Raw genomic sequence first — 11,513 nt, forward strand, 5'->3', positions numbered from 1 at the left:
TCGTGGGGAGCCCTGCGGGTGGGGGGCACCCGCCAAGGGCAGCTCCTATGCCAGCAGGGCGGCAGCCGAGCCCCCAGCCCTTCAGCGGGGCGATGGCAGAGCGGGGAGAGCTGGGAAGGGGGTGGGAAATGGAGTGGGGGGCGGAAGGGGGTACTGTGGGGGGAGGGGGCAGGCACGGGGGCTGGCAGGACCCGCTGCCAAGCTCTGCTCCTCTGCCCTGCTCCAGCAAGGCGGGGGCCGGTGCACGGGAGCCACAGGCAGGCACACCGGGATGCCCTCCCGCTCTCCAGCCTCCTTGGCCAGGCCAGGTGTTCCTCGGGGTGCCCGTGCCCCCAGTGCCATCCCCGCCTTCCCCAGGGCCTGACGCTGCCTGGGGGGCTGCCGGGGGGTCCTGCCCGGTACAGGGTCGCGGATGCCGGTGCTGCCTGTCCCAGTGGGCCGGGGTGCCATTGAGTGTCCGCGGCCGTGGCTGCGGCTGCCGCGGGGCCGTTGACAGAAGCCGTCGCTCAGAACCTCGTTATCAAAGGCCGAGGGCAGGTAATTGGATTCTGCAAATCCGATCAGGTGCATTAGCGGGAGTTCAGTCCATAACCGCCCAGCCCCCCCACCCGCCCGCGCCGCAGCCTGCAGCCCCCGGCCCACCCTGCCCACTTTGCCCGGCCCCGGGACCTGCCAGCACTGGCCCCTCCGTGGTCCTGCTGACCCTGGAACAGACCAGGACCCAGCGTGTGGGGCCAGCGTGGGGCTGGGACAGCAGCTCTGGACGTGGGGTCTCCCCCATGGGGATGCCAGGACGGGATCCCAGCTCCGACTGCGGTGCAGCACGACCACCTTGAGGGGAAGGACCTGGCCGGTGGCCACGGCAGGGGGACCCCGGGGTGGGGGCTTGGCACCGTGCAGGCTGGCATGTCCCCGCTGCTGCCTGGTGGGACCCTGCCTGCGGGCAGCCACCCTGACCCTGCTCTGCCCACGCAGCTCCCCATGGGCAGCACCCTCTCTGCTGTCCCGAGCCGGGCCCAGCCCCGGCCCCCACCTCGCTTGGCCCAGGGGGACCGGGGCACTGCTGCCCTGCACCCACTGCCGTCACAAGTGCGTCCGGCCTCAGCCCCAGCCTCGCTCGGCCCCGACGAGGGGGCCCGGCCGGGAAAGCCCCCGGCAGGCGCTTACCAGAAGGAGCCGCCCAGGCCCCGTGCAGCTCCGCAGCGGAAATGGAGCTGAATATTTGAGCAGGTCTCTGCTAAAAGCACCAGCCTGCCCAGCCCCGGAGCCTCTCTGAGGCTGGGAGAAGTGCCGGCTGCCGCCCAGGCATTAATTATTTACGGAGAGATGGAGCTGTGCGGCCTCATGCGTGCCAGGCTGGCAAGCACGGCTCTGGGGAGCTCTGGCTGCCAGGCACCCCAGCTTTCTTGCCCAGGAGCACGGGTGGGCACCCTGCCCTGGTGCTGCAGGACCTCAAGCCCCCTCACAGCCCCTCATCACTGGGGGTCCTGTGCCCGGGTGGTGCTGGAGCCGTCCTGCAGACCCCACACCTCGCCCAGCCCAGGGGCTTGCACCACTGGTGCGTCAGGCTGGTGTGAGCACCGGGGACACACAATGCGGGGTGGCACCTGTGCTCGTGCACACAAATGGGTCCTTCATGCTGGGGGTGTCAGTGCAGGTGACAGCAGGTGCAGGAATGGGGGGACCCGCTGCCACGAGCACAGGGGCTGCACACGAGGTGGGGATGAGGAGATGGCATGTGGGCCATGGGGAGCCCTGTGCCAGTGTGGGGGGTCCCTTAGGCATGTGCATGAGCAGGCACCACTGCCAAGGGTCTCTGGGCACATGCACTGCTTGGCACATGCTCGTGCCCGTCCCTGCCCTGGTGCCCCCTTGCCAGGGGTTGGTCCTTCCTTCCCAGCAGAACCGTTTCACTCTGCCATTGCCACCACAACCAGCCCATCCTGCCAGCCTGGGCCAAGGGGGTACACGGGGGTGCGAGAGGTGTGTGCGGGGTCCCCATGGGGCTGGGCAGTGGGCAGGCAGTGCTCACTGCAGTGCCCGTGTTCAGGGCTCTCTGTAGTGCTGGTGCTGCTGCAGTGCCAGTACTGGTGCTGGTGGTCAATACGGTACTGGTGCTGGGTGCGGTGCTGGAGCTGGGTGCGACGCAGCGCTGGCAGTGAGCGATGCTGCCCTGCCCCAGGGCTGCGCTGGCCCGGCTCTGACCCCCGCAGCCCCCAGCCCACCCGTCCCTCCCAGGAACTGCTCTGGCAGGTACAAATGGGGCCGGGCGCTCCCAGACGCGGGGTCACCCGGGCCCCAGCCTCATCTCTCACCTCCCGGCGAGGACGGGCTGGAGGGGCGGGCAGGCTCCGGCCAGCAGTGGGTGGGCAAGTTGCGGGGGCTGTGGTTAGCCCAGGGTGGGAGGCTGATCCTGCCCGCCTCTGCCAGCGGGCTCCCCAGCACTGGGGAGGGGGCCCACGCAGCTCCCGGCAGGGACCCCTCCCAGCACACAGGGCTGCGGGTGCTGGAGCCCGGCTGCACACTGTGCTCAGCCCTGGGCAGGAGGCAGGGATGGCACCATGGGGACACACTGGGGGACACTGGGGCTCAGTTGATGCCGGCTGCACCACACAGGGCCAGGCTGAACCTCTCCAGACGGTCATGGGGAGCCAAGCCAGCCTGGCTGGCTGGACTGGCCACACTGGGTGCCCAGCAGGTCAAGGGAGGGGATCCTGCCCCCCTCCTCTGCTCTCCTGAGACCCCCCCTGCAGTGCTGCATTCAGCTCCGGGGTGCCCAACATCAGAAGGACATGGAGCTGCTGGAGCGGGGCCAGAGGAGGCCACGAAGATGATCCGAGGGCTGGAGCACCTCTGCTCTGGAGACAGGCTGGGAGAGTTGGGGCTGTTCAGCCTGCAGAAGAGAAGGCTCCGGGGAGACCTTCCAGCACCTCCCAGTACCTAAAGGGGCTACAAGAAAGCTGGAGAGGGGCTTTGGACACAGGCGTGTAGTGGCAGGACAAGGGGCAGTGGCTTTAAACTGAAAGAGGGGAGATTTCGATGGGATCTGAGGAAGAAATTCTTCCCTCTGAGGGTGGTGAGGCACTGGCACAGGTTGCCCAGAGAAGCTGTGGCTGCCCCATCCCTGGCAGTGTTCAAGGCCAGGTTGGATGAGGCTTTGGGCAACCTGGTGTAGTGGAGGGTGTCCCTGCCCATGGCAGGGGGGGTTGGAACTGGATGGTCTTTGAGGTCCCTTCCAGCTCAAACCCAAACCATTCTGCAATTTTGTGACTGGGACAGGGACGAGCTGAGGTGACGTGGGCTGGGACACAGATACTCTGACCAGGACCGGGACCGGGACCAGGACCCACCCAAGAGCACCCAAGCCAAGGGGTCCAGTCACAGCTGGCTGGTCGGTGTGCCAGGGAGGCTGGTGGTGCCAGGGACACCACCAGCTCACCCAATGGGCCCCACAGTCACTGCTCCCCGCTGCAACGGACACACCCTGGCCCCGCACGCTCAATCGAGGGGAACAGAGGTCACGGCCCTGGCACCGCCGTGATGTGCCAGGCTGTGCCCATGGGCACTGCTGGGCCGGAGCCCACGGGGGGCCGGATCCCCATCAACTCTGGCCCCTGCCCAGCTGGACCCTGGTCATGGCAGACAGTGTGGTGCCAGCGGCTGTGCCGGTGCTGGTGGCTGTGCCAGAGCAGGACTGGCAGCGCAGCTGCGTGCCAGGGAGCTCCGTGCCGGGGCCTTGCCTGGGCCAGGCCGGTGGGACGGTGTCGTTTCGGCTTCACCGGCATTTAATCACCTCCCGGGAACCCCCCAGGAGCGGCCGCTCGGCTGATGAAAGCGGGGGCGCGGGGGGGGGGGGGGGCTACTGCCCGTCAGGCAGCGGGTGGCAGCCCCGGCCCGGGGGTCCCGCCGTGGCAGCCCCTGCCCGCTCCCACCCCGCGGGGGCCGCGCAGCCCTCCCCGCGCCGGCGGCCCCGCCGTCTCCCCAGACGGCACTTGTTGCTCGGGATTGGAGCAATAATCGTAACCGTAACGAGCCATTACGGCCTCTGACGGCTTCTGCTTTGCATTAGCGGGGCCGCTCCTTCCCCTCCAGAGCCCTGATCCAATCACCCGCCATTAGCGCGGCTCCAGGCTCCGGCGGGATGCGCCACGGAGGCCGCCCGGCCAGCGCCGGCAGCGCCCCGGCACCCCCCGACCGCCCGCGCCCGGCAGCACCCACCGTGCCCTGGCCCCAGCCCGAACCCCCGCACCCCCCCCCGAGTACAGCCCCGGCACCCTCTGCCCCTCCCCAGCCCCTTCCTCTCCCCCCCCCCCAATACAGACCCTGCCCCCGCTGTGCCCCAGCCCCTTGCCCCCCGCACCCTGCACTGCGCCAGCCCCCTGGCCTGGCAGTGCCCGGCGGAGGCGACGCTGCCCGCTGCCCACCAGCGGCCCTGCCCCACGGGGGAGGGGGCTGCCGTCGGGGTCCGTGGGGGCCCTGCAGCCCCCTGGGTCACTGCTCGGGAGGCTCCGCACCGCGGGGCCGGCCGCGGCACCTTCCAGCTCCCGCTCCGGGGCAGAGCCGCACCCGCTGCAGCCCCGCTCCCCCGGAGACCCTCGCCCAGGTCAGCGAGTCCGGCTGCCCCACCGCAGTGCCCGCACCGGGCAGGTGCCAGCTGCCAGCTCCTGCGGCCCCAGGGACCCACCAGCACGGGGGCACGGCGGGCACGACCCCTCGCAGGGCCCACCGTGCAGCGGGCCGGCCCTCGCATGGCACCGGGCGGCTGCGGGGGGGCGCAGCGGGGCTCGGGAACGGCACCACCCGCGGCACCGGGCCGGCGGGGACCCCGACCCCAGCCCTGCGCATCGCGGACCCCGGACGGCCCCGCTGCGCCCCCCGGGCACGGACGAGCCCCCCCGCCCCGGCAGTGGGGCCTTGTGGGGGGCCCGGCCCACATCGGGGCGGGGTGGGAGCGGGGCCTCCGGGACGGCGGAGCCCACAGGTGCCCCCGGCCCCCCGAGCCCCCCGAGCCCCCCGCGGTGCTCTGCTGCCCTCTGGCGCCACGCGCCCGCAGCGCCCGCTCCCATTGGCGGCGGTCGCTGTCTGTCAAGAGAGTGCGTGTTTGCCCGCCCCCCCCTTGGCCACCACCGGGGGGACCCCGGACCCGCCGGGGGTCCGTGACCGGGGCCAGCCCGGCGCGGGGCCCGCACAAGGGCGGTGAGTGCCCCGCGGTCGAGGCCGGGCCGGTCGGGGGTCCCCGCGACCCCCAGCCCGGCCCTGCGCCGCGCCCGAGGTCCCCGGCTCTCCGTGCGGACCGGGGCCGGGGGTCGGCACCGGGCTCAGGACCGGGGGTCGGCACTGGGCTCAGGACCGGGGATCAGCACCGGGGGTCAGCACCGGGGGTCAGCACCGGGGCTCAGTACCGGGCTCAGCACCGGGGGTCAGCACCGGGGGTCAGCACCGGGCTCAGCACCGGGGGTCAGCACCGGGGGTCAGCACCGGGCTCAGCACCGGGGGTCAGCACCGGGCTCAGCACCGGGGGTCAGCACGGGGGCCAGCGCCGGGGGTCAGCACCGGGCTCAGCACCGGGGCCAGCGCCGCGCCGCGCGGCCGCGCTCCCCGCGCGCCCAGCAGGGGGCAGCCGCGCTCTGCGCCGGCCCGGCCGTTCCCGGCATGCCCGGCGGCGCGCGGGGCGCGGCGGTAGCTGTAGTCGCGGCGCGGGCGGCGGCGGCGGCGGCGGCCCCGCCCCGAACCCGGAAGTGAGCGGGGAGGCGGAGGAGGTTCTAAGATGGCGTCGCCTCCTCAGGGGGGCCCGATGGCGATCGCCATGCGGCTGCGGAACCAGCTCCAGGCCGTCTACAAGATGGACCCGCTCCGGAACGAGGCGAGCGGCGGCGGGCGGCGGCGAGCGGCAGCACCGGCCCGGCGCATGCGCGGGGCGGAAGAGGGCGCCGCGCCGCCGCTCGGGGGGCGCCGGGGACGCGCAGGCGCCCTGCGACCGCCCCGCGCATGCGCCGGGCCGCCCACGCCGCGGGAGGGCGGGGCCGCGTGGGCGGGGCGGGGGCCGCTGGGCGGGGCCAGGGGCGGGGCCAGGGACGAGGGGCGGGGCCAGGTGTAATGGGCGAGGCGCAGGTGAGGGGCGGGGCCTGGCGCAGGGGTGGGGCACCGGTGAGTGAAGCCCCGCCCTGGGCGGGGCTGCGGGGCTCGACCGGGCTCGGCTCGGCTCGGCTCGGCTCGGCTCGGCCCGGCTCGGCTCGGCTCGGCTCGCCTCGGCTCGGCCCGGCCCGGCTCGCCTCGCCTCGCCTCGCCTCGCCTCGCCTCGCCTCGCCTCGCCTCGCCTCGCCTCGCCTCGCCTCGCCTCGGCTCGGCTGGGCTGGGCTTGGCCGGGCTCGGCTTGGCTCGGCTGGGCTCGGCTCGGCTCAGCCTGGCTCGGCTCGGCTCGGCAGGGCCGTCGGTGCTGTCGGTGCCGGCAGTGCCAGGCAGCCCTGTCCCTGCAGGGCCCCGCGGCAGCGGAGGGGCCAGCCCCGGCCACCAGCCCTGGCTGCCAGCCCCGGCCCCCCACCCTGTCACAGTGGCAGCTCTGCTCCGGGTGCCAAGGCCGGGCTGTGGGGCAAGAGCATGGGTGAGCTGGGGCACGGGGCGAGGCCGAGCATGGGGCTGCTGCCCCGGGAGCCGGGTCCCCTTGCATCGCCTTGGGGGGGTCGCTCCCCCCGCGCAGGAGTGGGAGCTCAGTGCAGCCCCATGTTCCCCCCGTCACGCTGTCCCTGGGGCACCTGCCTCCAGTGTCCCGGGGGTTCCCACTGACCGTCGGGCAGGCAGGGGCTGCTGCGGAGCGGGAGAGCCTGGGGCAGCAGGGGCCGAGCAGCACAGGGTGCCCCGCAGGGTGCCAGCCGGGCAGGGGCCAGGTGATGGTGACACGTCTTCGCAGGAGGAGGTGAAGGTGAAGATGAAGGAGCTGAACGAGCACATCGTGTGCTGCCTGTGCGCCGGGTACTTCATCGATGCCACCACCATCACCGAGTGCCTGCACACGTGTGAGTCCCTGCGCCGCGGCGGCAGCCACCTGCCTGGCTCTGGCGATGCGGGGTCCCGCGGGGTCCCCCGGGCGGGGGCCAGCAGAGCCTCCCCTGCCCACTGGTGGGTCCAGCGCTGCCCCAGGACCATGGCTCCTGCCTGGGGGGAACGAGGGCGACGTGCCCCACACTCGGTGACTGGGGGTGTGGGGCCGCGCCACCAGCCACCCCCCCTGACGCCTCGTCCCTCCGGCCGCAGTCTGCAAGAGCTGCATCGTCAAGTACCTGCAGACCAGCAAGTACTGCCCCATGTGCAACACCAAGATCCACGAGACGCAGCCGCTGCTCAACCTCAAGCTGGACCGTGTCATGCAGGACATCGTCTACAAGCTGGTGCCCGGCCTGCAGGAGAGTGAGTGTCCCCAGCGCGGCGGCAGGGTCTGGTGTCCCTGGCACCCGTGTCTTGCAGAGCCGTGTGGGGAAGGGCTATGGGGGGAAGGGCCCAGGGAAGAACCGGACGCTTTCGGGGGGCACCTGCCTGCTGGGCGTGGGAGACTCTGTCTGTGGATCAGGGTCTTCAAAACGCTGCTGACCATGTCCGTGGCAACTGCTGGAGCCTGGCTGGCGAGAGGGGGTGGAGGGGCATCTTCCCACGTGAAATCGCTGGTAGAGTGAGGGAGAAGTCAGGACAAACGGCCCCCGCTCGCGAGGGCGGGTGTCAGGGGGCTGCGGGGACCGTGCCTGGGATGCACGTGGGGCTGCTCGGGGATGGGGAGCAGAGCAAGGTGGGGGCTCAGCGCTGGCACCACACAGTTTAGGGAGATTCAGGTGCGGGAACCCACAGCAGACTCCAGCTGTGCCAGTGCTGGGGCTCTGCACCTTCCCCTCGGCCGTGCCGGCAGGTGGAGCGGCTGCCAGGCTCGGTGGGGAACGGGGACGAGAGGTGGGTGCCTTGTCAGGGCGTGTTAAACCCGCTCAGGTCCCTGCTGTTGGCGCTCGGACCCCGGCACCCAGCCGTGCCTGGCACAGCGGGGTTGGGCTGCGGGGACGGGAGCTGCGCGAGCCGGGGCTGCCTCCACGAGCAGCGTCCCTGGGGCCGGGCGCTGAGTGGCGGCGCGGTGAACCGGCGGCCGGTGGTGGTGAATGCAAAGCAGCACGCGGGGAGGGCAGCCCCCGCGCCGCGGGCGCAGCGGCGGGCTCGAGATTAGCCACTGTCACTCAGCACGGGGATGGGGATGGCGCTGGGGACACCTCTCTGGAAATGTCAGTCTGCCGCGTGGCAGCGGGGTGCTGGGCACTGCCACGGAGGGCTGGGTGTGGGGGCACAGCAAAGACGCAGCGTTGGGCCCTGATCCCCCACCCCACGGCAAAGAGGGGAAAAATGGGGGAATGCGTGAGGGATGGCAACAGCAGGGATGCGTCTGCATGGCGGGGACAGGGACAGGGTTGGGGACAGGGACAGGGTTCCCCAGCCTGCAGCAGGGGCTTGGTGGAGACCCCCGGGGACACGGAGGAGGCAAACGGGGGAAGGAGGGTCCGGGCCTCTGGTGGCACGAGAGCTACTGACCATCAGCCATGTTGCCAAACCGAGGTCGGAGCCCACCTCTGGGTGCTACAGGGTGGGAGGCCCTGATGGGCTGGGGGGTATGCGGGGTGAGAGGGTGTCCCTGAGCAGTGCCAACCTCTCGCCCGCAGGTGAAGAGAAGAGGATCCGGGAGTTCTACCAGTCCCGCGGCCTCGACCGGGTGACGCAGCCCAGCAGCGAGGGTGGGCACGCTTGAGGGGCTGTGCGGAGGGGTCTGGGGGCAACCGACCGGGAGGAGTGGGGTCGGAGTGGGGAGGGTCTCACTGCAGCATCTCCGGGAGCCAGCCGTGGCGTCGGGCAGTGCCGTGGTGCCGGCGGGGCGGAGGCGGGCTGACTCCTGCCCCCTCCCCGCGTCTCCCCAGACACGGTCGGGGGTGACCCCATGGGGCTCCCCTACAGCACCTTCGATCACTCCCGCGCCCACTACTTCCGCTACGACGAGCACGTCTCGCTCTGCCTGGAGAAGCAGAGGTGAGTGCCGGTGGCACAGGCCGGGCTGTGGGACACCAGCAGAGCCGCTGCCCCTTGGCGTGGTGGGGGGGGAGGCCAGGGCTTGGCACCAGGAGCTGACCCACACTTGGGCGTTGCAGCATGCCGTGCCCCCACCTCTGTGGCCCTGGCACGAGGGGGACCTGGCTGAGCTGGGGGGGGCTCCCGCCGCCCCTCCGGAGCTCCCCCAGCTCAGCCCCCCCGGGCCGCAGCCCTGCGCGGTGGCTGCCAGCGTTACGAGCTGCCGGACGGGCGCTGCGCAGCTGCCGGACGGCTCCGACAGCAAAGTCAATAAGCGGCAGCTCTGGGGGCTGTAATGGGATCGATGGCGGCAGCTCAGCTGCCAGCCTTGGCGTGCGTGACGGGCTGGCAGGGCGAGCGCTGCGGCGGGCGGGGAGCATCCAGCCCCGGGCAGTCTGCACCTCTGCACCGGGCTGTGCCCAGGGAGGGGGCAAGGGGTATGGCACGCGACCCCCCCGCCTCACTGTGCCGAGTTGGCCGGTTGCCCCTTCTCTTCCCTCTGCAGCTCCAGCAAGGACAAGAGCAAGGCCGTGCTGCAGGTGAGCGGGGGCCTGTGCGCCCGCCCCGACAGTTTCACCGGGCCCCGAGCCCCCGGGCTCTGCCCAGACCTGGCCCCACAGCCCTTGCTCCGGGCTCGGCTCGGTGCGTGGGGTCCCAGGCGGGGTGGGCAGAGGGGAGCTGGGGCCTGGCCGCGCGTCGGCGCTGGTCCCGCGGGGCTGGGGGCACCCACACCCCCCTGAGCCCCTCTGCCCCCCGCAGCAGAAGTACGTGAGATGCTCCGTGCGGGCACAGATCCGGCACCTGCGGAGGGTTCTGTGCCACCGGCTGGGGCTGCCGCTGCAGCACGTGAGTGTGGGGGCCGGGTGGGGGTCCCAGGCCCCAGTTGGGGGTCACGGGCTCCCCCAACACAGCCTCCCCCTGCGTAGGTGCAGATCTTGTTCAACAACGAGGCCCTCCCCGACCACATGACGATGAAGCAGCTCTGGCTCTCGCGCTGGTTCGGCAAGGTGAGCATCGCCCAGTGCCCGCACCCTCTGACCCCCACCGGGGGGGATTTGCCCCCAGGAGACCCAGCACGGGTCTGGGTAGAGGAGATGGGGGGGTCCATCCCGGGCTGGGGGGCTGAGCGGGGTTGGGCAGGAGAACCTCCCCAGGAGGGGGCTCGGGGCAGCACTGTGCCGAGAACATGCCAGCGGAGCGGGGAATCGGTGAATCAAGGATGATTAATGTCGCCCGCTGGAGTAGTGACCCGGGGTGCTCGTGGCCAAGCAGTTCCCGCACGGGTCAGGGGGGTGACGGGTCCCAGAAGGGGTGGACAAGTTCACGGCGCAGCCCTGGGGCCACCCTGCGGGGAGGGGTCGCTCCTGCCCCCCCCACGGGGCCTGTGCTGGGGTATGGGGTGCCCACCCTGGGTGTGGGGGCCAGCAGCCCTCACCCCCTCCTTGCCTTGCAGCCTGCACCCCTCCTGCTGCACTACAGCATCAAGACAAGAGGAGGTAGGGCTGGGGGTGGGCACTGCCCCCCCAGAGCACAGCCCCGCTCCCGTGCCCCCTGCCCTCCTCCCCTAACTTAATACCCTCCTGCTCAAGTATATTTTTGAATAAAAACTGTGGAAAATGCCCTCCCGGGTCTTTCCTCCGTCCTGGGGAGCTTGGGTGGGACTGGCGGTCACTGTTGGGGTCTCTGAGGGGGTGGCTGGGCTGGGGGCCCTGCTGAGCCCCTGGCACCTCCAGGAGTCGGGGGCTCAGGAGGGGGGGAATGGCTGTGCCCCCCTGCGGGGCTGCTGCTGGTGGGGGGGATGCAGCTGCAAGGTCGAGGTGCAGCACTGGAGGGGAGGGCTGGGCCATGGGATGCCTTATGGGGGGGGGGTGCAGTGCTGGGGGGGCCCTGGGGAGCCGATGCAGCATTGCGGCGGGGGGGGGGGGAGGGGGGCTGAGCTGTGGGGTGCAAAGCGGTGGCGAGCAACGGGGCGGCACCGTGGGCAGTGGGTGCTGGGCTGGGGGCCCTCCCCTCCCCCGTCCCCCCGCAGTGCCGGCGCGGGGGCGCGCAGCCCCTCGACCGAGCGCAGTTGTGCGGGCGCTCGGCAGATTAATCACCGTCACGGCTGCCTGGCGCATGTCCCAGCCCCCCCCCCCCCCCCCCCACCTCCCCACCCCCCCCCCCGCGCCGCCGGGGCCAGAATCCCAATGAGGAGCGATGGGGAAATAACGCGGCTGTCGCCTCGGCGCAGGCTGCGCGCCCCCCGCCGCCCGCGCATAATGAGCCGTAATAAAGTCATGGGCCCTTTGATTGCCTGAGCGGGGAGGGGGGGGAACGGGGCGACCCCCCCCCCCCCCAGCTCCCCGGCGCTCGCCTAATTAGCCCGCTATTGTGGGCGCAATATCGCAGCCATCTGGGCCGCTGCCGGAGCCCGGCGGGTCTGGCGT

The 11,513-nt window shown here is 71.9% G+C and overlaps 1 protein-coding gene across 1 annotated transcript; it reads left to right on the forward strand.

The window, feature by feature from the left end:
- Nucleotides 1-5,761: 5,761 nt before the first annotated feature.
- On the forward strand, nt 5,762-10,583 carry LOC147525812 (polycomb group RING finger protein 1-like; the record flags this gene model as incomplete). The annotated part of the gene is made up of 9 exons (XM_086630972.1): nt 5,762-5,863; nt 6,908-7,013; nt 7,252-7,404; nt 8,688-8,759; nt 8,940-9,048; nt 9,593-9,626; nt 9,847-9,933; nt 10,014-10,094; nt 10,541-10,583. Coding segments are annotated over exons 1-9 (781 nt in total), but the record flags the coding sequence as incomplete, so codon positions are not given.
- Between the last annotated feature and the right edge of the window lie 930 nt (nt 10,584-11,513).

Source organism: Tauraco erythrolophus, unplaced genomic scaffold (genome assembly GCF_009769465.1).
Source record: "Tauraco erythrolophus isolate bTauEry1 unplaced genomic scaffold, bTauEry1.pri scaffold_63_arrow_ctg1, whole genome shotgun sequence".
Classification (NCBI taxonomy): Eukaryota; Metazoa; Chordata; class Aves; order Musophagiformes; family Musophagidae; genus Tauraco; species Tauraco erythrolophus.